The sequence below is a fragment of the Rattus rattus genome, chromosome 14 (genome assembly GCF_011064425.1).
Source record: "Rattus rattus isolate New Zealand chromosome 14, Rrattus_CSIRO_v1, whole genome shotgun sequence".
Lineage (NCBI taxonomy): Eukaryota > Metazoa > Chordata > Mammalia > Rodentia > Muridae > Rattus > Rattus rattus.
In genome coordinates, this window is record NC_046167.1 from 4,787,481 (window position 1) to 4,814,070 (window position 26,590).

Consider the following 26,590-nt stretch of genomic DNA (forward strand, 5'->3'; position numbering starts at 1 on the left):
GAAGAGTGAAAGGGGAGGAAGAAAAATGCATTGTGGGGGTAGCAGGTGTGTGGGAGATAGAAATTGGGAGAGTTTGTTTTGGGTCCCCACCACCACCACCAAAAGTCTGATCTCCTGTGATAACGCTCAGTACGCATCTCTAAAATCCTCTGTAACTAAGAACATATACGGGGAAGGGGGGGGGAGAATGGAAAGTTTGATCTTTGGCTGTACTATGAAGAATAATGCCTTAAAAAACCTGAGACTGGGGCACGGGAGGGGGGGGGTTCATGTAGGGAGAATAGGGGAGAGAAGGAAGATCATTGGTGGGGGGGGGGGTGGGGGGTGGGGGTGTGGTGTGGTGGGGGGGGGGGGTGTTGGGGTTGGGGGGGGGGGGTGGGGGGGGGGGTGGGGGGGGGTGGGGTGGGATGAACAATCTCTCTGACCTGCCAAAGCCCTGGGATAGGAAGAGGCCCCAGAGGATCTATGTGAGCGACTCCAGCTGAGACTCCTAGCAGTGGGGGACATGGGTCTTGAAGTGGCCACTTCCTGTAGCCAGGCAGGACTCCCACTAGAAGGAGAAGGACCGGAACCCACCCTCAAAACCTTCGACCCAAAATGTGTCCTGCCTATAAGATGTGCAGGGACAAAGACGTAACAGAGACTGAGGGGATGACCAGCCAATGACTACCCCAAATTGAAGCCCATCCCATGGGCAAGGACCAATCCCCGACACTATTGAAGATACTGTTTTGTTTGCCAACAGGAGCCTTGCATACTGGTCCTCTGAGAGGCTCCACCCAGCAGGCAATGGAAAGAGAAGCAGAGACTCACACCGGAACATTAGATGGAGCTCAGGAGTCTTATGGGAGAGTTGGGAGAAGGATTGAGGGACCTGAAGAGGACAGGAACTCCACAGGAAGACCAACAGAGTCAACCAACCTGGACCAATGGGAACGCCCAGAGACTGAACCACCAGCTAAACGGCAAGTCCGGGCTGGACCTAGGTTCCCTGCGCATGTGTAGCAGAGGAGCAGCTTGGTCTTTATGCAGGTTTCCCAACAACTGGAGCAGGGGCCGTAAGTGAGCCTGTTGCCTGCCTGCCTGTGGCTACCGGGTCCCTATAAGGACCCTCTTGCCTGACCTCAGTGGGAGGAGAGGATACGCCCAGCCCCACAGCACTTGATGTCAGGGAAGGGGTGTGACACCCAGAGCGGGGCTTCCCCTTCTCAAAAGGAAAGTGGAATGGGGGGTGGGTGAGGGAGTACTGGGAGGGGAGGAAGGGCTGATATTGGGTTGTAAAGTGAATAAATAAATGTAAAAGACACACGCAAGAAGAAAACAAAACAGTGCAACTAAACCAAAACAAAGGACAACCCCAAAGCTAAGCAAAACCGAAACAAGCAATGAGGAAGGGAGATGGAGCAGAGCTGTCGATCCATCAGCAGTGACAGCCCACCCACGCGGTGGGGAAAGACCTCCGCCATTGTTTCGCTCCTGATCATCAGTTCAAATGTGAAAATAATGGTGATTTGGAAGTGGTGAGTGGAGCCTCTGCAACAACACAGTGTGAGGAAGTACTGGACCAATGTTTACAAGACTCAGTTCTACCTGAGACATCAAGCCTCAAGGACGCAGGAAATCCTTCTAGAGCCAACAGCCCTGGATCTCCCCCTGTTCTGACTGACAGAAATCAGGGATCTGGCAAAGGTGAGGCTCACAGTTGTCACTTCCGGGTTTGAGGACTGCTACTTGACTCCCGCCTACTGGTGCTGAGGCCAGCAGCTCGCCTGCTGGGCTGTGCCAATCATGGAGCCCATCCCCTATTCTCAGTCCTGCTCCCTGACAGCCTTCAGAGACCCACTCAGGGCCACTGCCTCTTTAAAGGAAGGAGCCCAAACACTAATGAGGAGGGCGACTTCGGAGGATTACACAGGGCTCTGCTCAGCCCAGCAGCAAGCTCTCAGAATGCTCACCGCCCACTCCAGAGAAATAGCAAAATGAACTAGCAGGCACGCGTCAGAAAAGCAAATTTGTACTAACAAAACAAAACAAAAACCAGCAGGGGAGTCCGCCTTTAAATGAGTACCTCATACACCTAAGGAACGATTTAATTTTTACACATAGATTCACTTATGACCTCTCTAAGAGCATACCAAAGATGCCTAGAAAAAAAAGCAAAAGCAAAAGACAGACATTTGTCTCCGAGCAGCTTCAACTCCGACTACACAGAAATGCACCTCAGCTGAAAGGAGAAGGGACTGTAATTCATCGAGCTTCGGCTGCGGGCTCAGAGCACAGGCGCTGTAAGCCATCGAGGTTCATTTCGTTGGTTTTATTTTGAAGTAGCTTTAAAGCTACTGGGACTTTTCAAAATTCAGAAATTAGCATAGATAAACAGAAAGAGAGCCCGAGAGGGGGAGAGACTCACTTGGCAAGAGCCTCAATCTGCTCCTTAATGTTGACGATGGGCAGTATTGTCTTGGTCACCTCCAGGACATACAAACAGAACTCAGGGTCAGGAGGAGGGTACCACTCTTTCTCAGGGCTTTCCGTGAGCTTGGGCACTGCCAGGACCTCCTCTTCCTCTTTCACCTTCTCCTCTTCTTTTTTCCCTTTCCCTTTCCTTTGAGATTAAACAATAACAAAGTCCCATATCCTATCAATGGAACGACCAAATACTAACTGTGCTCTGAATTAATCTGAGAAGTATCAGGGGAATAAGGAGAGGGTAATTGGGGAGGGAAATTAGAACAGAATACAGTGTGTGTGTGTGTGTGTTTGTGTGTGTGTGTGTTTGTGTGTGTGTGTGTATGTGTATTATGTATGTATGTGTGTGTATGTGTGTATGTATGTGTGTATATGTATGTGTATGTGTGTATGTGTATGCATGTATGTGTGTATATGTACGTATGTGTGTGTATGTATGCATGCAAATTCCATGACAAAGCTCATTATTTTGTATCTATATTAAAAGTTAATTTAAATTTAAAGAGAGGTGTATAGTGGTAAGACTATACAATAAAATACTGGTTAAGAATAAAAAGGAATACTCTACTAATTCACAGAACAATTTGGAAGCATCTCAAAGGCATTATGCTGGCTGGAAAACGTCACTATCAGATGTAACATGCCAATGAGCCGATGAAAGTCATTCTTGGCTGGACCTGGTAGTCCATGCTTTTAATGCCAGCACTCAGGAGGCAAAGATAGGCAGATTACTGTGGATTCAAGGCCAGCCTGGTCTACAAGTGAGTTCTAGGCTAACTAGGGCTACATAGTAAGACCCTGAGAAGGCAAAAATAACAGAAAGCCACCACCAAGTCCCTGCATCAAGGAAAAAGAGCGAGCTGCAGTATCAGAGCAGGGCTCTGGGATGGCCCAACTCGTTCTATTCTGACTGTGGTGTCAATGGTTACACAAATTCCCTCTTTAAACTTCTGTAGCATTTTAAAGGGAAAGTACTTTTGTGTCCTGTCAACTTAAAACTTTGTTGTTTGTTTCATTTCCACCCCCCCACCCCCGTGTAGCCCAGGCTGTCCCAGAACTCACTATTTACACCAAGCAAGCCCTGAACTCAGAAATCTGCCTGCCCTTGTCCCTGCCCCTGCCCCTGCCCCTGCCTCCTAAATGCTGGGATTAAAGGCATGAACCACCACCGCCCGGCTAATTAAAAGCTGTAATTGTGCTGGGCACTCTGCTTACAACTGCATGAGTTAGTATTCACTTTTTCACCAATTATCCCTAGCACGGTAGGTGGGAAAGCTCGCTCTTCCCACACTCCCATTGGGTAACACTAGGCTGCTGGATCCCTTGAATACATTTTCTGCTCAGCACTCTCTCCGCAAACAGCTTGTCCTAAACCGTTGCCCCACGCCCAGCCCCATATGCTATAATCGCTTTCAGCATCTCCAGGTAATAGATAATGTTCTCTGTCACTGGTCCTCCTCGGGATGGCACTAGTCGAGAGGGACAGAGGGGCTGACTGAAGAGCAAACGACTCTGCCCTGCGCAGTGCCATTAATAAACGTCATAATCAGAAGCAATGTTTGACTGGGGAGGAAAGGGTTTCTGTTAGCTGACATCTCTCAGGTGACACTCCGTCACAAAGGGAGGAAGTCAGAGGTGGAACTTGAGACAGGAACTGAAGTGTAAGCCATGTAGGCATGTGGGGCTGCTCCTCAGGGCTTGCTCAGTCTGCTTTTTTATACACCTCAGGACTGCCTACCCAGGGATGGTACTACTAACTGTGGGCAGAGTCCTTCAACATCAATCACTAATTTAAAAAAAAAAAAATACCCTTCAGACTTGCTGACAGGCTGATCTGCTTGAGGCCATTTTCTCAATTAAGGTTCTGCCTTCCCAGAAGACTGGAGCTGACAGAAAACCAACTAACATATCCTCTGAGAGGAAGAGGACTTTCTCCCTTGATTGTCTCAACAGCCTCTTTGCAAGGAATTCAAAGAAACTTAAAGGATCCAAGAGTCTCAAGCAAGGCTCAGCCTTCAGTCTTCACAACTGACCCATACTCCAAATACAAAACTCTTTGTATTCTCGGCTTTAGTAATTCTTCCTCTCAACAGTCGTCAAGGGCCAACTGAAGTAAAATGGCAGACAAGTCTTTGGTGAATGAATACCCATGTGGGGGTCACATCAAAAAGTCTGTAGAAATATGCTTGGGTGGGGTTGGGAGAGGGCATTTCAGAATTAATAAAAAGACAAGTCTGAGGGGCCCAAGTAGGTGAGAGCAGCATAGTGTGGGCTGCCCGGTGCCCCTCAGCTCGGCCATAGGTCTGCTCCCCAGGTTCTGGCCCTGAAGTGACAAGTCTCAAGACCAATTGTAGTGTTGGGCGGCAGGGTCCTAAGTGCTTCCGTTGCTCCTTTCTGTCTGAGCTTAGTTGTGCACTTCGAGTTTTCTAGCTGACTTTGTCACCTAGTCACTGGGGCATGTAAAAAGAACATTAGTTTTAAGGTAAGGGAACTGTTGCTTTCGCTGAACGTGCCACTTCCTTCCTTGTATGCTCGGATCTTTTTGTCCTGTGTTCAGGAGACTGGACTCTCACCACATTAAGATTAAGCAGCAGATCTTACCGAAACAATTCACTAATCAATCAATCAATCACTACATGACAGATTCAAACAAGCCAAGAGTATGGGGCTAACTCGGGACCAGGCAGGCGCAAAGCAGCACCTACGTTAAGTAATTCTCAAGTACTGGGCTTATGTTTCAATGAAGCAAACTGGGGGTGTGTGAATTATTTATCTTTACCCATTACTTACCACAGAAGAGGTACAAATCAACTGAAGTCTACTTTTCTTTTGACTATTTTGAAAGAAAAATCAAAGATTCCTTCAATTGCTATTAGTAAGCACAAATCATTTTTTTTTCTCCCTACCACCACCCCCTACTTTTTTTCAGACAGGCAGTCCAGGCTGGCCTCCAACTCTCTATGAAGCCTAGGATAAGTTCGAACTTCCGATCCCCCTGCTTCCACCTCCTGAGTGCCGGGATTGCAAGTGTGAACCACCAGGCTGTGTTTATGTCCTGCTGGGGATCGAACCCAGGTCTTTGTGCATGCTAGGCAAGCAAGCTCTTTGCCCATGAAGCCAGATAGGATTTTAGAATAGGAGCACGAGGCGTACCACAACTGTTCCAGCCACAAGAGCTGTCTCTTTCTCCCACTTTGAGTTGCTTCTGTCCTGAGGGTAGGGGACACAGCCAGGAAAAGGATGGAGAGGGTATCACCAGGAAGGGACACAGGTGCAGGGCCTGCCTTAAGAAGCTAAGCCCCTCCCTCCCTCCTTCCCATCCCCCATCACAGGTCTGGTGCCAGACACCAGTAGTTGAGGCAACTGCTGCCTCTATTGTCCTTTTGGAATGAAAGCCATTGCAGTACTGGATGGTAGTAGTTACCAGGGTAACCCGATTTATCCAGAGACAGTAGAAACTCTGGGTAAATTCTTCAAAGACAGCACAGAACAGAAACAAATACTTAAGTTAGGACTCACGGTTTTTGCCTCGTTCTTCAACGCGTAGGTTTCAAAAGTCAAACTTCTTTCATGGTAGTGCTGGGGCTCCAGCCCAGGTAACGATGCTTGCTGGGCAAACTTTATGGCACCAAGCTATGCGGTGCTGGAGGGATGGCTGATAACTAGGACATTTTTAGGTGCTAGGCTGTGTCTCAGTGCGAGCTCTTCCCCATCATGGCGACCCAGGGTTCCTTGCCCAGTACGGGACAAAGGAAAGCAGTAGCTCCCTTTCCGTGCCCTTGATGCATAATTCCAAGTTGTCTCGGTTGCAACCGGGAGAAGAAAATGACAAGTTTCCTACCTTGCCCCTTTCTCTTTGGTGGCACCTCTACTAAGGACCGTGTTTCGTCCTGATGCCGGCTCTGATTTTTCTTCTGTGGGAGATCCAAATCCAGCACTAAAACGAAAACTATTTTTCTTTTTTGTCATTTGAAAAAACACAGTTTATTCTAGTCACACTAACAGCGCCGACAGGTGACATTCTAAAGGTAAGCATCATTAGAAGGCCCTTTCTCTTCCATCATGATTGGGTTCAATCTCCACTGCTGTCAGGGCTACTCGAGCCACAGTTTTGAGAAACTCGACCTCCACCACAGCTCCTCCACATCTCATTTCCCCAGAGATCTGTGCCGGCCGCATCAGCTTACGAAACACTTATGCAGCTAAATCCCCATAAAAAGGAAAGGAATTGATTTACCAACATCTAAAACTCTAAAAACAACACACACACACACACACACACACACACCCCTAGGCAGGTCGGTTGAGATTGATAGAATGTGTCCTTACTTGGCCTTATCCTTGCTTGCCCTTCTTAAGGAAGATGAGGAAGAAATGCTTCGTCCATAGCCAACGTCTGACGATTTGTCCTCCATAGATGGAGGTGGGGAGCTAAGACGTTATACGTTTGAAGTTAGATACAGCTGAAATTTGTCAATGCTAACTTTGTCCTGGAAAGCAAACTTCTTGGAAAAGTCGTACTTGCAGAAGACTAACAAGAAGAAGTTAACTACCCAAGCCTGAAATGGATATTAACCACTGAGTTGCGGCTCAGCTGGCAGAGGGCAAAGCCCTCGTTTTGATCCTGGTCACCACATAAATCATGACTGGTGGTGTGCACTCAGTGATGGATGCGGAAATTCAAGGTCAGCCTCAACTACAAGAGGAGTTTAAGGCCAGCTGTGCCACGAGTGATCCCCTTTATAAAACCAAAACTTTGGAAGCCAGCGTGATGATGCACACCTTTAGAGGCAGAGGCAGGTGGCTATCTATGACTTCAAGGCCGACCTAGACTACACAGTAAGTTCCAGGCCAGCCAGAACTACATAGTGAGACCCTGCATTTATTTTAATGTTACTTTAATTTTCAGAGTTACCATTTATTTATTCTAAAGAAAAATGATGGGTACTCATTTCTGGAGATTTCTCAATATTTTGTACACTTTACATTCTTTGGTTGTTTTCCAAGGAAAGTATGAGATGTTCTATGTCAGGCTGAGTTTATGGATCAGCTCTTATTTTCACAGTGTCAGATTCAGCCTGGACGTCCCCATACTGGCAGCTTTTTCTACTTGCAAGTCGACAGACAAAATCGGCATACATCCCTCCCTGCAGCGCCCTTCCCCCAAGGACTCACATGTCAGATTTATTGTTGACTAGGAGAATAGCACGTTGATCATTCAGCTCCTGTAAGCACAGTTCCTTCAGTGGTGAAAGCTTGGTGCCAGGATTTATCTGTAAGATATTGTAAACACAAAAGCTGATTCTCTGCATGTGTTGGAGTTTAAACATCAGTGCTAATAGGAGGAGTTCTAGACAGTTTGAAGGCTCTAACTCATTCATGTGCACACATACTGTAGATAAATAATAGAGACAGACAAGATAGTAGGTAGGTAGACAGACACATTACATACATCATACATATATGTATACATAGATACATAGATACATGGATAGATAGATAGATAGATAGATAGATAGATAGATAGATAGATAGGTGGGTGGCTAGAAGATAGAGATACATACATACATACATACATACATACAAGATAGATACATATGTAGACAGACAGACAGACAGATGGACTGATAGATAATTTCTATACACAATTAAATATGGAAGCCAGAGCTTGCAGACATTCCCTTACACCCACATTCTTTGCTGGCCTGCCCTCAGCTCCTCCATATCACAGCTATTGTCACTGGAAGAGTTTGTATCCAAAATCTAACTATACACTCCAGGGAGAGTGTTGCCTGTCAAAATATCTGTGGGCTGAAACTGATCTCACAGTGTTGTGGGCTAACCTAAAGAGAAGTTGCGGCTAGAAAGACGGCCTAACCGTTAAGAAGACTTGTTTCTCTTGACCTAGGTTCAGTTCTGGGAACCCGTGTGTCATTTTACAACTGTCTTACTCTTGTTCCAGGAGATCTGATGCTCTCTTCTGTCCTTCCCATGTCCCAGGCATATATATGGTGCATACACACACATGCAGGTAAGATACTCACAGACATGCTAACAGACAGGGGAGAAAATTTCATAGGGGCCCACTTCTAGAGAACCAACTGCAGGGAACTGATCACTGCTGGGAGAAGGGGAATTAGCTTATTCCCAGGGATGAGCCCCCTCATTGGTTTCCAAGGTAGGATGGCTCTCTCCCTCTCCCTCTCTCTCCCTCTCTTTTCCTCTTTCTCTCTCCCTCTCTCCCCCTCTCTTCCCCTCTGTCCCCCTCTCTCTCCCTTCCTCTCTCCTCCTCTCTCCCCCTTTCTCTCTCCCCCTCCCTCTCCCTGTCTCCCTCTCTTCTTATTCCCTCCCCTCTGTCCATGTGCCAATCTGTCATCCATCCATCCATCATCCATTCATCTGTCTATCCATCCATCTGTCTGTCCATCCATCCACCATCCATCTGTCCATCCGTTCATCCATCCATCCATTCATCATCCATCTGTCCATCCGTTCATCCATCCATCCATTCATCATCCATCTGTCCATCTATGCATACAAATAGATATATTTTTATGTAACAAAAATAATCAAGAAAAAGAGGCTATAAAGTTGACAGTGGAGAGGCACAGAAGGGGGTTGAGGATAATTTTGTCAGCCTGAAAGAAAGGGCAGAAATGAATCAATTTCTTAGTCTCCTTGTGATCGAGTAACAGATTTCATTACTATTTAAGATACTTTTTGGGTTCTTTTCAAAATAATGCAAAGCAGTCCTCCAAAACAAAGACGGATCCTATCATGCGTTTCTCGTTTCAGATTGAGAACGCGTAGTAGTCTTCAGGAATCAGATGACCTGGGCTCCTTTGTCCATCTGAAGTAAGGGTAACACCATCTTGTTTTCTTCCATTTTTATCAGCTCAGCTTCCATGCTGCCCTATCCTGATATTCCCTAAACGTGCCAAGCACATTTACTCTTGTTCCTCTGCCCAGAAATTTCTTTCCCAAATAGTCCCCCAACGCCAGCTTTCCCCACCCTCTCTACGTTTTTGTGCAGATGCTATACAACACTTGAAAACGACAGCCCTCAGCCCTATTACCTCCTAGTTTTGTAGATGGCCTCATCCTGATTCTGCTCTGATCTCCCTTGCTCACTATTCAGCTCTAGTACATTACTGTTGTTTTTATCTTCCCTCTCCTCCAATGAGAGCATTCCTCCTTGGGAGCACTCCTACCAAGGGAGCACTCCTACCCAGGGAGCACTCCTCCACAGGAGCACTCCTCAAATGGGAGCAGACATCCTGTATCCTTTTCATTCAGTTGTGTTGTAGTTAAAGCCTGTAACATCAGAAGCATAGTACTTACAGAATGAACGAATCAGAATTCTCCTTTGTATAGAATATTGTCTTATTGAATGTTTCAAAGACTCAAGCCAGCGTTTCTCTGTGTGTCAGTGTTTTCTGTTGGGGTTCCTGCTCTTGTCCTTAGTTCTCCTGAAGCATCTGATGTTACTGTAGTTCTTTCAAAATTACTCGCCGTTGAATAAGAGGAGCAGTTTTTCGGTGGTTCGTGTGTGTCGTGGGATGTTACTGAGACTGAGATTAACAAGCCGACTTAAACAGCAAGTAAAACAGAATCTAGTTAAAAGTGTATGAGGGCGCCAAAATCTTATAGCCAGAAGTAGTTCAGGCTAAAGTGCTGACTTTCACATTTCTATCTGCAAAAATATAGAGTATGTTTGGTGCTTATAAAATAGTAATGTAATGGCATCATGTGTGATTAAAGGGGAAATCATAGTAAAACACAAATAAATGTTACCACTTACCCGACCGTAATCATAGAATCCATCACTAATTATGTTGCTTGATGACAAATAGCCAGTCTGGCTATATTTCAGAGAAAGATTGTTGTTGAGTAATTTGTTATAGGCTGCCTCGCTAAATTTATTTTTCCGACTTAATGATCGATTAATTTCTTCAAGGATATCTAGGGCCCTGTCGATAAAATTAAAAATAAAATAAAATAAAGTAAAGCCTGTGTTGTTTGCTTTCTCCAAGCCAACGGACATTGAGTTCCCATTTATATCCCTAAGCTCCTGAGCGAAGAATTGAGATGGAAAGCCGAGAGCCTCCTCTGCCTTTTTAAATGAGGTGAAACTGACAGAATTATGAAGACAAATCAGCACTTTCTGAGAACATAAATGCCACGCAATAACTCATATTTAAACAGTTGCTGGGACATGGCCTGGATAAATGTCTGTGTGTTAAAAGCTTGGTCATTGGCCTGAGGTACTTTTGGGAGGTGGTGGAAACACTGGAGGTGGGGTCTAGCAGGAGGGAGGTGGGGTCTAGCAGGAGGGAGGTGGGGTCTAGCAGGAGGGAGGTGGGGTCTAGCAGGAGGAGGGTGGGGTCCAGCAGGAGGAGGTGGGGAGAGGAGGGGGTCTAGCAGGAGGGAGAGGTGGGGTCTAGCAGGAGAGAGAGGTGGGGTCTAGCAGGAGAGAGAGGTGGGTCTAGCAGGAGGGAGAGGTGGGGTCTAGCAGGAGGAAGAGGTGGGGTCTAGCAGGAGGGAGGGTGGGGTCTAGCAGGAGGGAGGGGTGGGGTCTAGCAGGAAGGATGGAGGCAAGAGGAGAGGAGCTCTACTTGGGTCCGTGTTCCCACAGTGATGTGATGCCTCATCCAGGTCCAAACGCGACAAGGCCAAGAAACCACGAACTAAAATATCTGAAATCCAGAGCCCAAATAAACCTTTCTCATTTGTAAGATTTTTTTCTCAGGCATTGCTACAGCAACAGAAAACTGACAAATGGGTGTGTTAAAGGAAAAATCTCGTTTGTGTTTTGTCATTTCTTTAAATGTTGGGTTGGCATACAGAGTAATGGGGCCCAGACAGTGGCTGCTCATGTCTTTAATCCTAATACTCAGAAGGCAGAGGTTTGAGGCCAGCCTGGTCTATGGAGTGAGTTCCAGGACAGTCAGGGCTATACAGAGAGGACCCTAAAAACCAAACCAAACCAAACCAAAAACAAATAAACAAATAAACAAACAAACACGGAACGGGTTCTATTCTGATACGTTGACATTGTATTTTTATGCATTGTGTTATTGTGCTGTATTCCACTTTGTACGCTCATTGGCCTTCCTCACCCTCCCTGCTCCTCTATTGCTGGTTCCCATCTACACTCTACATAGCCCACACGTGCCTTTCCGAGTCTAGATCTGAATTTCACCCAGTGATCTCCAGTTCCACTTTTCTTCAGATGTCATGACTGCTGTTTTATTAAGGATTGGATAAAGTCCCACGTTGAGTATTACCACGTTTTCTTTACCTGTTTGTCAGTGGACATCTAGGCTGGGTCGGGTGTGTATTTGCATGGTGTCTGTGGTGTGCTCAGTCCCTTGGATATGGTCTACATTCTCTCTAGCTATGTGGAAGGGCCCATCACTCCCTGCACCTTCAACAATGTCCCTGTCACTCGTTTTCTTGATGCCAACTGTTGTGGTTAGGTAAAATGGAATATCAGAATAATTTAAATTTGGCTTTCCTGATGGCTAAGGATGATGGACAGCTTTCCAGATACCCGAGAGTCATTTGTATTCCTTCTTGTGGGGATGCTCACTTCATGTTTATTGACTGGGTGGTTCTTCTGATCTCTGATGATTTTTTTTATATATTCCAGTTATTTGTCCCTTAGAGTCTGTTACGCAATGAGTGAACATATTGCTCTCTCGTGATGACTGCTCATGCTGGGGACCACTTCCTGCTGTGCATAATCTGAGAAACGCCACCTCACTTGTGGATTCTTGGGATTATTCCCTATGCCCTTGGAATGCCTTTCAAAAAGGCATTTCTTCTCCGAGCCTATATTATTCTATCAGTTTCAAGGTTGAATAGATCTTTCTGCACTGTAAGAGATGTGAATCTATTCATTTTCTACATGTGCATAGCCATGTGTCATTAGTCAAATATGCTGTCTTTTCTACCGTGTGTATTTTTGCCATCTTTGTCAAAAATCATAGGACTGGGGCTGTGTGGGTTAATATCTGGAACCTCTGTTGCACTCCGTTGTTCTGTGTGTATGTTTTGGTGCCGTCTAGGGTTGTGGCCGTGGCTCGTTAGTGTAATTTTAGACCAACTCTTCAGATTCCTTCAGCTCTCTGACTGATACCGCTTTGCCTCTCTTGGGTCTCTCGAGCTTTCAACGTGAACCTCAGGATTGTCTTTTCTAGTTCCATGAAGAATGTTATTGGAATCTTGATGGGTCCCGTGTTCAGTCTGTGGGTTACTTTTGAAGTCCTGATGTTTCTCCATGATTGATCACGCCGGTTCAGGGGTGTCTGTGTAGCTTGTCTCTCCATCTCTAGTGTCTTCTTCAGCTTTGCTCTACAGTGTCTTAAAGTTTTCACGTTAGAGGTCTTTTATGTCACAGGTTACATTTATCCCTAGGTTTTTTTTAAAAAGTTATTTTAAATGGAATTCATTTCTCTTCCATTTCTTTCTTAGCAAGTTTAGGATTGGCACACAGGAAAGCTACTGATTTCTAGACGTTGGTTTTGGATCCTACTGGTTTGTGAGAGTGCTTGTCATTCTGAGAGTGACAGTTTTTCTGTGAAACATTTAGGATCTTTTGAGTTGAAGATTAAGCTTTCTGCAAGAGGGGACAATTTGGCTCCTCCTATTCATCCGTTTCTCTCTGGTTTCTCCAGCTAAGACTTTGTGCACTGTTGAATCTGAGCAATCACCATAGCTGTCTGTGTCTTATTCCTGATCTCAGAGAAGATGATTTGAGTTTTTCTCTACTTAGAAATGTTGGCTGAAGGTTTGCTGCATGTATCCTTAATTCTGTTGAGGTGTGATCCTTTTTTTTGCCCTAATTTCTTCAGGGCTTTTATCATGGAGGGACATTGAACCTCTCAGATGCCTTTTCTCAGGCAATCGTCATGGCGGGATGACCTAGGTTTCAGTTCACTTATTCCCTGTTACACTGCAGAGTCGGCAGAATTCTGCAGTGAGTTGGTCTGGCCCTGGCTTTTCTATCATTGTTCATTTAGTGCAAAAAGATTATATAATAAGAAAAACTGCTCGGGGATGTGTGGAGACTCTCAAACTCCATTTGCTACTATGCTAACGAGAACTGAGTTCACCTACAGCTTGTGGGGAGCGGGAACTGGGAGGAGGATGCTATCTAACTGCAGATATCAGGTGAAGGTCTGGCGGAGGGTGACAAAAGATGGTAGATTCGACCCAGCCAGTCTTCTTTAGGCTTGAGCTGTGCTTGGCAAAGGTGGAAGAGAACCGTTTATCAAGATGGAAAAGGAACGCAGGAACATGGAGTGTGGATGACTCAAGGTGCATGCCTTGGGTGGACAGATTAGGGAGAGATGCTCTGTCCCGAGGGTGGCCCTCCCTGAGTGTGAGGCTCATTGACAGTGCAGGCTCTACTGGGCGCTCCTTGCACTCAGTCGGTCTGTTTCTCTCCTCTGGTTTTGAGCTACATGAAAGGCGCATGCACTCACCCGAGCCTGCACAGCTCAACGGCCATCAGCTCGTCACCGGCACAGACCATTATAGCCCAGCTGGCGTGCCTTCGGACATCGTCGTTCTTGGAGTGCAGGAGCTCAATCAGGGGCTCCAGGCCGCCGCAGTTCTTCAACTGCAACAGAAACCAAAACTGACACGTTCAGAGTACAGCCACAGGAGCGGCAGCCCATGTCTGTAATCTCAGTGTTCAGTCGCTGGGGCAGGAGGCTCCAAGTTCAAGTCCAGCCTGTGGTGCAGAGCAAGACCTAGCTGCAAAACCCCAGGGCGGCCCTGTCGATATGGTTCATGGGTGGTGAGCTGCCTGCCATGCCTGGAACCCTGGGTTCCATCCTCAGCAGGGCATGGGAAATAGAAAAAAAAAAATCAGCATTCATACATTAGAAAAATCTCATTGAATATACAAAGGGTTCAACTTTTTTAGAATGAGCCAATTTAAAGTTGTTAAATTCAGAGGGAAGTCTGCCAGTCTTCGTAAGAATCCAGCTTTTCATTCTGGGCTAAGAAACCCCAGGAAAGTCAATGCAGATGTCTTCAGAATTCCCCTGGGACACCACTGGGAGCCCATGCCCTGCAGTAAGAGGGAAACTGCTCATTCAGCCTGCACCTGAACACTGACGCTTCACTTGGTCATGACAGACATAAATGTGTCCCCTACTGCTGAAAGTGACTTTACACAGGTGATAAAAGTGAAGTTGTTGTCACTAGGGGACGGTGCTATACTCTAAGCAGTCCCAGTGTCCTCACAAAGATTGTAACAAAGGAAGCCAGAATGCCGGAAACAGAGGGCGCAATGGGATGGATGTGCTACTGCTGTGACCATCTGGAAGGCGGAGGAAGGGACCGTAAGCCAAAGAATGCAGATGTCTCTAGTCAAGAAGCTGCCGTGGCCAATGGAAGTGACACACAACACACATACACACACACACACACACACACACACGCGCACGCACACACACAACAGACACACACATCATACACACACACCATACACACACAACATATATACACACAACATGCACACACACACCATACACACCATATACACATACAACATACACACACAAAACATACACACACACAACATACACATACCCACAACACACACACAACATACATACATACACAACACACATACACAACATATATACACAAAACATACACACACACACAACATACACACACACATACAACACACACACAACATACACACACAACATATATACACACAACATACACACATACAACATACACACACAAAACATACACATACAATGTACACATACAACACACATACAACATACACATATGCACAAAACATACACACACACAAAACATACACATACAATGTACACATACAACACACACAACATACACATATGCACACAACATACACATATACCACACACACACACGCATACACACAAATACACACACACACACACACACACACACACACACACACCATGCTTGCATGTGCACACCGGGACTACAGCTCACTGTTCCTCTGAGCTGGCAAACACTCCTCACAGCACAGCACGGCCCAGGTCAGCAGCAGAGCCAAAGCCATGCTTGAAGAGTCCTGCAGGAAAGGGCTTGGCCTTGTTATCTTCACCAAATAAAAGTCGATTCCTTAGGGAACAGACAAGGAGAAGAGAACAAGAAAGGAGCTGGATGGAGCTATGTCAGTTACGTCATTCAACATTTCTGGGGATGGACAACAAAGCAACCATCTGAAAGTTTGCTTGCTGGGCTTGTGCTTGAGAAGCAATGTTACATTCTCTATGTCTGGAGAATAAAAAGAACGTTCCAGAAATAGTGCCAAGGGCAATGTTCAAAGTCAAGGCCATGTGGACAATGATTCACTTTCAAACATTTTCAAGACAAACACAGGGGCACTGGTTCGTTTGAGACATGGCATGCTTAGGACAAAATTTCTGACCACATTTATTTCTGGGTATCACCAAGATAGAAGTCGAACGCCCTGTGTTCTATTGGCAGAGAGCTAACTTATTAATTCCTCCGCCCATTCATTTTCTCATTCATTTAACAGCTAACGTTAAACGGGCATTATGAAAGTCAGGTATGGAGGCCCCCATCTGCAATACCAGCTCTCAGAGGGAGGAGGATGGTGAGTCCCAGGCCAGAGGCCAGACTGGCTTCTGCAGTGAGACCCTGTAGAAAATAATTCACAAGTGAACAGTATGTACCAGGTATACAGTAGCAACAAGGACAAAGGGCAGAAAATTCTGTTCCTTTCCCAAAAGTTTGGAGGCGTTTATAATTTTTCCTTCTTGAACCCTGAGATGTGGAATAGGAAGACAGGGAGAGACCTGGCGAGTAACAGAAGCACGAAGAGGGCTCCAGCTAAGCTGGGGGGTTGGAGAATGTGCCAGTGCAAGGTGAGGGGGGTAAAGGCGGCTTTGGGTGGGAAGAACAATTTACCAGGTAGATAAAAAGCGAGGCACCCTTTGCATTCAGAGAAATGGAGGAGGTAAGGAAAGAGCGGACATTCACATGGACGTAGAGTGCAATGGTGTGAGCAGGGTCGCGCGCTGGAGGGTCAGTATGTACAGGAAGGCAGAAAACAGTCTCCTGCAGCGTCCTGGACTAGGCAGACCCAGGTCCTCTGCAAGCGCGGGATAGCTTGACCACCGCACTGTCGCTTGGCATCATGGTACCAACACCCAGCTCAGTGCCCCGCACCGAGTAGTGGTAGATAAATACCCAGTGGCTAGCTGGATGCCTCACCAGAAAAGAGACGTGTCAACAGAAATGAGGACATTTGCGAAGATTGGATAGTGGTCTGAGCAGATGGCATAACTCTGAACCACGAGTGCCAGTTCAGCCTCACCTCGTTGCGGGACTCCACGTCGCAGGCAGTGGCAGCCACAGTGAGCGCTGCGGTGCTCTGCACCACAGTGTTGGTGGAGCGCAGCGGGCCCAGCAGTGCGCGCATTATATCGTGGTTCTGGATGATAGCTCGCAGAGGTTCCTGTATGGCCATGTTGGTCAGCACCGTGGCAGCATTGGCAACGGCTCCATCCCGCTTGCTCGACAGGATGTTTATCAGCGGGTCAATGGCATCTGCTTCTGCAGCAGCACTGTGAACAACAGAGAGAAAGGAATGCCATTCTCTCAATTTCAAGGCAGTATCAGAGGAGTTTGCAACCCACTTAGAAACAGGGTGGTTTGTCATGCAATCAGCCCAGAAGGGAATGCTACTGATCTAAGTGCAGTCTGGGATAAATGAGTGAAATCATGCAATCCTTTTGGGTTATAGAAAAATAAACCAAAACGTTTTAGTACTCTAAGTGCTGGGTGTTTGGTCAGTTACTATCCTCAGTGAAGATGATTTTAATTGTCAACAATCTAGAGTCACCAGGGAGGAGTCTAAGTTAAGCATTGTCTAGATTTGATTGAGTGTTTTGGGGGAATTATGTTGATTCTAGTCATTGATATGGGAAAACCTGACCACTGTGGGTGGCACCATTCCCTAGGCATGGGATTCTGAATTATGTGAGTGGAGAAAGCCAGCTGAGCACTCGTGTTCATGTATAATTTCAGAGCTGTCTCCCCTTGACTGTGGGAGTGATACGACTGGCTGCTTCAGGTTTCTGCTGCCCTGGCTTCCTGAGAGAGTTGTACTTGACAAGGAAGTCAGTCATGCATGCATTTTGGCCAAGACAGGCTTATTACGATGGTTAAAATGGGAGGCATTTCATGCAAGGGGCTGTACTGTTAAGTGCCTGAAAATATAACCCTGTGTAATAAGATATACGGAGCACACTGGCTCCAAAGGACCTACAGGGGCCAGACCTACCGTAGCTATCGTCTCAGCAACGGGGAGAGCAAGGAGTTCAAGACCTTTCCTGACTACGGAGTGAGCTCAAGTTTAGCCTGGGCTACTTGGTAAGACAGTCTCAAAAGAAAAAGCAAAAAGCATGAAGGGGCCTGGAGATGTGGCCGGCAGTAGATTGCTAACATAGCACACGCTTACCTATCACAGGCGTGGCTCTAGGCTCAATCCCCAGCAACACAACAACCATGCCAACAATAACAACATCTACCATTTATCTTAGTTACCGTGTTAGTACAAGTCATCAAGACAGCAAAGATTATTGACACTCTAATAACATGAACGTCTCGAGTTTGAACATCTCAAATTTATATGGCATGGACTCTTTATCACCTAGGATTGTGTCATAAAACCAGAAAGGGGGGAGGGGTAATGCTGTCTGGTGTAGTCCCTGGCGTCCCAATGCCTTTAACTTGATAGCATCACCTGAATCTGTTTACTGTGAGGGAGGACCAGTGTCCTTCAAAACAAAAGTCATGACAATCGTCCTGTCCATCCATCCATCCATCCATCCCAGAGAAGATTACAACTGAAATCTGGATAGGAAATCTGGTCCTGGGGGAGAGTAGGCTGTGATGTCCACACAAACCAGCTCAGAAGGAACAAGAAGAAGGCTCTGCTTTGGTGATGGGCCAGCAGGTTCCACCCCCAGGCCTGCCTGCCTGCCTGCACCGTGCTTTATTAGGTTAGCCCTTCCAGCACACTTGCTGCTTCTGTGGTGAAGGTGATAGCCAGTTTCATTCCCAGGCTTCCTCTGGCTCTTGGGCTGCAGTTGATATGGTGGTCACTTGGTCTTAGAGCTTCAAGCCTTATCAAGAACTTCTCCATGTTTTGCTTATGTCATTTTATAGTTCAGATACTGAAGTTTAAAAGAATTTCTGTAGCGTCTACGTGTGTGTCTCCCCTGCGCCTGTGTGTGTGTGTGTGCATGTGCACTCATGCACATGCCAAAGTCAGAAACCAGGGCTTTGTCCACACTTTACCACACAGCTACTTGCCAACTCCTGGAAGTTCAAGACCAGTGTATTCTTCCAGTCAACACATACTGCACTCTTTTCAAGACTCTTCTTTTGAGTTATTTTTCCCAACCCAGACCCCCATGTCAAATGCTTCAAATCCTTAACCACCAGAAGCAAGATATTCAACTTCTTTGTCAATACGTGGGAATTCTTTTTTATTTTTTTTTTTTGAAAATTAAGAAAAGCACGCCTTACATTTTCTTTCATTCTCATGAGGAGAAGAAAGAAAGCAATAGGGCGTTGGAGGGATGGCTGCTACCTAGTTAGGATGATGATCGCTCTTGCAAAGGACCTGCCTTGATTAGCTCAAAACCACCTGTAACTTCAGTTCTAGGAGGTCGAGTGTCCTCTGCTCATCTCCCTGGGAACCGGGTATTCAAGTGGTACACAGACACACATGCAGGTAAACCACACATAAAATAAAAATAGTTTAAAAAAAAAAAAAGACCCAGCCTGTATTTAAGGAGGGAGGGAGGGGATGGGAGGGAGGACAAAGATGATGGAACTAAGAATAGTGCCCCACCAAGACTAGGGACTCCCCTAAGTAAGACCTGAGCTCTGGGCTCTTCTGTTCAGTGATAGAATTTTCTGGGAAATGTGCTTTGCCTTGGTTTGTTGGTCGCTACCTTCTGCTTTTTTTTTTTTTCTTTGCTTTTTATGAAGACAATAAAATAAGTGCATAAAAGTCTGGCTGTTTAAAAGGCCCAGATTTCTGGGACACAGAGGAAGACAGCGTTTACTGAGCTGAAAAGCCTCCCAGAGATAAACCAAGCTTTGAGCTCCAGGAAGAAAAGCATGCACTGGCCCTCCACCCTCTGCCTCAAGTTTGCGTTCTGCATAATAATTCTAAAAACGATTACTAAAATGAGCTTGTGGCAAAGGGGGTGTTGTCACAACTCTTTTTGCCTAAAAACAAGCTAATTATAGAGATAGGTATATAGAGATAGGTATAGAGATGCAAAATTTTTACAGTAAAACAATGTTTGCCTTCATTTTGTTTCTTCCAAACCCACGATATTCCCTTGCACTTCTTCCAGTCTCTAACGGGGACATCCGGAATCCGAAGGCTGTCGCATTTTTAAAAAACATGTTTCAGTTTCCTTCACAGCACAGCGTTACCCAGACAAATGAGACAGAAGTCGGACTGCTGTATTACAAAACCCAGAATTGTAGGGCCATATGTCACCACAATAGTTAGAAAATATTTTCTGATATTTACCAGCATTCATCACCATCCAGTTGGAGTTTACTCAAATGAGTTTAAAGTGTAAAATTTTTAAAATGAGCTCAACCACAAATATGGAGCTGGGTGAGAACATCTGTGTGTGTGACGAACAGAGGTGAAGTCTAGCAGGCTGAGGCTGTAGGCTACCTAACCATTACGCTACCCGCCCCCCTTGTTCCCATCTCTCCGAGCTCCACCCAAATCCCTTCTCCTGTGGGTGAACACCAGTGCAGAGGTCCCACACATGCACGCCACCCTTGACTTTTAGTTTGAGTTAGGATTTTTGAAAACTGACAGATGTTCGATAGAAACCGCGCTAAAGGTTTTCAATTCGAACCTTTTCTCGGGTTGTCGATATATTGGTATTTGCCATAATCCATTCCTTCTCATTCCCCGCCCTCTTCCCTCCCTCCTTCCACCTGTCCCCTCCCAGGCACCATACAGTGTGCTGGGTCAGGAGGCTATGATGTTGGGGAGGTTGGGGGTATTGACTACATTCTGACTTAATTTCTGTTCTAAATAGATCTGTGGGAATATAAGCCCACCGTGGAGCCTGGAACATCAATCAGTAAGTCCTAATATGTCCCATGCTACAGTTAACACAGTATTTTAAAATTATAATCATACTGCTTACTCCAAACTCTCACAGATTCCTGTCAGGTTAATGCCCAGATTACCCACACAGCTTCCCAAGTCCGGCCTGCCTGCTCCTGCCTCCCCCTCCACCCTCCACCCTCCCCGTCCGTGTGTCCCACCTCAGGACGTATATACAAGCTCTTCCTGCTCCCACCTCCGTCCCCTGGATAATTCGCTTCCACGGTTTGGCACAAATGGCTTTTCCTCAAGAAAGGAACTCTGGATCCCCAAACTCAGTTCTTTTTTTTTTTTTTTTTTTTGAACCTGAACTTAAATCTCTGTAAAATATACATAACTGCCGTGGTTCAGAAACAATGTTTTGGTGCAGACCTCGGCAGTCAAACATAACAAAATGTGACTGTTTTGCACTTGTCATGGATTCAGCAGTTTTCACTGTCGTTCCCAAGGCCTTCAAACTAACAACAAAACAAGCCCCCAAAACAAAACTACAACAAAAACCAAAATGGATACCAAAGTTCACTAAAGAAAAATCCAGTCATCCGTATAGCATCGACTGATGGCATACGGTGCTATTTTACATTCGTGTGTTTGCACTGATGTGCCCTTTGCCCTGATCACCGTTCCCCACCCCTCCTGTGTTTCCTCCCGAGGAACTTCATGCCATTCATTAGCTGTTCAAGCCTCCGTGCTCCGTCTTTGCTGTCCAGTGTGACCCCCTGGTCAATCGCTCCCCTCTCTCATGAGCCTCCCGCCTGCTACACGCTTCTTAGAGCCAAGGTTTGCCCTTTATTTGGTTCGCATCTCCAGCTTAAAGGAGGCCAGAATATTTTACTGCCTTGGATTAACTCATGGTAGTGAGTGGAATTGTGGGAGGTTTGAGAAAGGATGGCGAGGGAGACGAAGAACTGGGTGTTCTTTGCCTAAGCTGACCCTAAGTCCAGCCCGTTCCATTCCTCCGGCAACGTTGTTGTTATATTGAGAGAACTTTTAGACGAAGTTGAGTGATGAAATTTTGCACCTTAAATAAAGGGCGTCTTAGGAATCTGCTCATTTCTCACACGAGGGGAGTCGCTGTCTTTGCACACCGTGATTCTGAATGTGCCACCAGGCCACGGCATTCGGTCCTGGATTTGGATCCTTCCGCAGGTTTAAGAGCCGTGTTCAACAGCTCTGTAATGACTGGTTACATGAATCAAGGGTGACCTTGGGCACTCTGGAAATCTGTTTAACAGAGCCCACATACAGGGTAACGTGTGGAAGCCGGCAGAACAGATGGTGATGTTGGCAATGAGAACCTTGTTTGTTTACAGCGACTACAACCATTCCCACCAGCGTGACATTTCATATGTCTCTGAGTTTTGTCACACCGAGGAAGACATATTGGCACAGCCAGGCTGCGGTGGTCGAGACAGGCGCGCTCAGTACGGCTCAGGATGGCACCTGTGGCTGTGCCAGCTGACAGGATACCTGACGGGGGAAGCACGGGGGCAGGCCCTGACAAGCAGGTGATGCGGCTTCTCCTGGTTACCAGAGCCAGAGCCGGACTGCGGAGCGCAGGGGTCCGCACTCCCCCTTTCCTGTTTCTGCCCAAAAAGCACTGTGTTGGGTTGCAGAGGGGGCTCAGCTGTTAAAGGTGAGGCTTGAAACCCTGGAGACAAGAAGTGGGATGTGTTTGCTAAAGAGGTCGGTTCCAGAGTTGAAAGCAGGGATCGCCTGGCAATAGCCCTCAGCTTCGGAATGCTGGCGCGGTGGCTACACACCAGGGATGACAGTACTGGCCGGGAAGATTTCTTTTGAATTGTAGACATATCCTTAAAGTGAAAGATCCTGAGGTAGCAAGGTCATTATTATAAAGTAAAAGTTAGTCGAAAGACACTACTGTGTTTTGTCCCTTGCAGAAAAACAAAGACAGGATCAAATACTTGGAGATATGTGAAAACGAATGGTTTGGATCAGGATGATTTCCCAAGTGTTCTTTCCTTCCTGTCTCTGACACGGTTTCTGCAGAAGGACTCTGCAACCAGAGGCTCAAGCATGCTGGCCCAGCACTTCCGCTGACAGCATGAGTGTTTTTGTTACAGATTTGAAGGCAGTCAATCAAAGTCCGTGGGAATCAAATGTAATTTTCTTATGCAGAGTGCCAAGGAGTCTTTATTGACCTATCTGTTTGATCAGAATTCTTCACTTCCTTCCCTGTCTGCCTCCCTCCGTTTCAAAAGCCAGACTGCTCCGCCGCGGGTAATTAATGGGTAGTAATGAACTACCTGCCAAGGGGAGAGAACGGCTCCCTTCATTCCACACGGTTCACTTGTCTTCTAATAAAATAGGGATGATGCTCAATGTGTTTGGGTGCCCAGGACAAATGATTTTGCAGTTAGCAAATGCTCCTGGGTAGCCTAGGAATCGGTCTGTAATATCTATAAATGACACAGAATCGAATTCCACAATAATTAAAGATATAATTTTACATTGTTAATAAGGGCACTGAATGCTGTAGTGCTCTGAAAAAAATATAAATCCCCAGCACTGAGCTGTCCCTCTTGGCTCCATGCAGGTCCCTGGGCCCCTCTTAAGACCCTAGAGTCACACTCCTCTTTACGACCCTGTGATATTTGGTTTCACGTACATATCTGTCCCTTTTGAAAATTGTCTTTTGAGATGACTGAGGGATGCTCACTTGTAGTATTAGCACTGGAGAGGCTGACACAGGAGGATTGGGATAGCCTGGGCTACTGGCCATACCCTCTCTCAAAACTAAAATACAATATCTATGTGTTGCCGTCTCTCACACTCAGGCTGGAGGAATGCAGGTCCTCAGGGCCCTTGTCCCTACCCCCCCCCCAACACACACACACTGCATTTCTACAGCTAGAGCAACACCTTACACAGCATTGACACAGAAAGAACTGTGGGAAAGTAGTGACAAGATTACCAACAGGTCCTGAGCTTGAAGATGAATTCATAGATAAATAACAAAATGTCATAATAGGGGAAGCCCTCGGAGCCCCTATGGGTGTCCTTTCTGGAGAGAAGAGACTATTGGAAGGGCCAGGACCTGCCGTACTGAGCAGCTTAGAGGTGCTGGTTGCAATCCTGCTATTTCCTAGTTGTTAAAGACACGATTCGGACGCTAGGAAAGTGCTCGTGAAGGTGTTGACCGCTGTCACGGGATTAAAATCCTCACTGTGTGACCTTTAATCCACCCCCTTTATTGTGTTTTGTCTGTTTGCTTGCTTGAAGCCTGATTTCCCATAGCCTAGATAAGCCTTCAACTCACTATGAAGTCAGAGGTGACCTTACACTCCTGATTCCTCTGTCTCTGCCTCCCAGGTGCTGGGATCACGGCCACACGGTCATGCCCAGAGGTCTTTGTTTTAAACATTCCAGTGTTTTCAGAGTCTGCCTTCCCCTAAAATCTGTTTGCTTCACTTTGTTGTTGTTTAAGGAGTGAGAGGCCAAGAAGATCAGAGGAAAGAAGACAAGAGAGGAGTCTGGGATTAAAGACCGATTAACTTCTGTCCAGAGAGCAAGAGCCTCCCACTGGCCGCACAACTGATAAGTGGGGTGTGGGGTGAGCTGCAAGGGTAGAGAGAAGTAATGAAGGACAGGCTATTGTCTCTGAGCGCTTCGGTGTCCTGCCAACCTCTGGTAACCTGGAGAAGTAACACGCCTCTACTTGCTTATGTGTAAAGGGAATACAGGCACAGGACAGTGACAGGGACATTCCTTCACGCGCAAGACTTCTGTCGGATCTGAAGATACACTCTACTGAGGTACTTGGTACTTAATGCTTGCCCATGACTGCCAGCTACCAACAGCAGCAGAACCTACCACAGGGAAATATGACTGGATTTCGCCATTTGTATGTGTGGGTAGAGTCATCCCTTTCAGACCACCTTCCAGCCAGACAGCTGAAATAAACCTGCAGGGTTAGAGCGGAGGCAGCTTCTTCGGAGATCGCCCCGAGCCTTGCCGTGTAGCTGCAATTAATGGGCAATAAGGGCCAATTCCCAAGTGAAGGAAAATGGAGAGAATGATTAATAATACGAAAAGTCAAGGTGGATACAAACTAACGTACAGGTTTAAATAGGCTTCAAATTAAAAGAGAAATAGTCTGAGGATATCCAATCTGTTTGATAATTTCCTGTGGAAATCAGTAATGCCGGAAACCAGACAGTACCAGCAACTTTAAAATGTTATGCAAATATCAGCTCCACTCTGTAGGTAATAAAGGCAGCACGGATAATTTTCTAATTGAACATTTTATGAGATTCCCTGAGCCTCGGAAAACTGGTAGCTAATCAAATTCAAAGTGTTTGTCGAGGTCTGGCAAGCATCAGCCGGCACCGAGTAGGGATGGGGAATCAGGCGGTTTTATTGAGAACTCGGGTTTTCATTCCGGGTGATTTTTGACTTCAGTATGACTCCCCCTACCCCGCACCCCGGCCCAGTAAAAGCAAACTGAGGACAAGACTGTTCTGTGCAGACAGGAATAGAGGCACTATGGGGGGATCAAACGCACAGCCGTTAGGTGAACTTGGACGGAAGGGACGAAGGAATGATCCGGAGGATGCCGTGAGGGCTCCTCCCATTTGTCACCGAAACACAAAGGACTTTCATTACTTTATTTATTTGCTTGCTCATTGCAAACGTGCATGTGCGCCGTGGCTTGTGTGTGCAGGTCAGAGGGCAACCCTTGAGGGTCGGGTCTTTCTTTCCACTGTGGGGTAGGACCTGAGAATCAAACGCAAGACGTCAGGCTAGGGACAAGGGTCATTCATTACCCACTGTCCAATCTCAGAGGCTCTCAAAGGACTTTTACAAAACCAAGCTCTCTGAAATATTATCCTAAATTTTTAAAAAAGGACCATCCTTCAAACAAAACCAGCCCTCCTAAAGCGGCTCAATTTTATGCTGCCTCTCACTTGTATTGGGAGTCTGCCAAGCTTCTAAAATTTTACAACGAATTTAAACAAAAATTAAATGATCTCTTCTATTGCTCAAACGTGCTGCGTTTGTCCCTGTGATAACACAGCGAGGCAAATATTCAGCCACTGATGGAGAAATTAAGAAAAAAAAAAAAAAGAGGCGTCAAAACATTTTGAAATGACTGCACCTCGGAAATAGACAAAGACAGACACAAACATCCGCTAACCGTGTATTTAGCCGTAGAATACTATCACAATGAAATGCTTTCCAGATCACAATCTTTTAATAATGTTCCAAAAATATTATTTTAGGCTCACCAGAGTGTTTCAAATTAAATTAGTGTGTGTTTCATTAAAACACACTGCGCTCGGTCCGTTTTTGCCCCTCCCCCAACTCCCTCCTGAGCCGCCACTAGGGGGCAGTATGAAGACGCGGTTCCTGACGCTGTGGGTGAAGGGAAATCGCTCAGAAAACCTATTTCTTCAGAAAAACCCTACGCGACAAAGACAATAACTGCGCGGCTTCGGCTTTAGGTCCGACCCACGCATCAAGCCTAGGTGCTGAGTTTGCGTCTTTCGTAGGTCATTTCTCAGTCCAATGTTTCTTTAAGGGTTTTGAGCCCTGAGATTACTTATCCTAAGTGAATCTGGGTGCTGGGGAGAAGTGGGTCCAGACAGAGTGGCAATTTGTCCTTAAAGGACGATAGTAAACAAACTGCAGCCATCTCGAGGGTTGTGGTTGCGGCGTCCCTCCCTGCAGGAGACGACGAGGGAGAAGGGCAGAATTGGCGTTTGGCCACTTTTAACAGATGTGTTTTGTTGTATTCTTGTCTTCAAAATAACTGGTCATCACTCACTGTTACAGTCATCATTTTACAAGAAAATATGGCGACTCTACGGATAATCTACAAGTTAAAAGGTATTCGAAGAAATGGTAAAATAAATAAACACGGCATGTTATGTTACCAACCCCACGCCCAGT

General features: G+C 46.2%; 1 protein-coding gene across 4 annotated transcripts in view; it reads right to left on the reverse strand.

The window, feature by feature from the left end:
- The window catches only part of Armc3 (armadillo repeat containing 3), an 84,540-nt gene that overhangs the window by 6,682 nt on the left and 51,268 nt on the right, over window positions 1–26,590 (reverse strand). For 2 of the 4 annotated variants that reach the window (XM_032884580.1, XM_032884578.1), the window contains exons 10-16: window positions 16,835–17,084; window positions 13,959–14,095; window positions 10,271–10,439; window positions 7,645–7,742; window positions 6,799–6,900; window positions 6,311–6,418; window positions 2,411–2,605 (exon numbers count right to left, since the gene is read on the reverse strand). In XM_032884580.1, coding sequence (XP_032740471.1) covers window positions 2,411–2,605; window positions 6,311–6,418; window positions 6,799–6,900; window positions 7,645–7,742; window positions 10,271–10,439; window positions 13,959–14,095; window positions 16,835–17,084 — 1,059 coding nt within the window. Of the gene's footprint in view, window positions 1–2,410; window positions 2,606–6,310; window positions 6,427–6,719; window positions 6,721–6,798; window positions 6,901–7,644; window positions 7,743–10,270; window positions 10,440–13,958; window positions 14,096–16,834; window positions 17,085–26,590 lie in introns of all 4 variants that reach the window. The other 2 variants (XM_032884579.1, XM_032884577.1) reach the window with 2 other exon arrangements.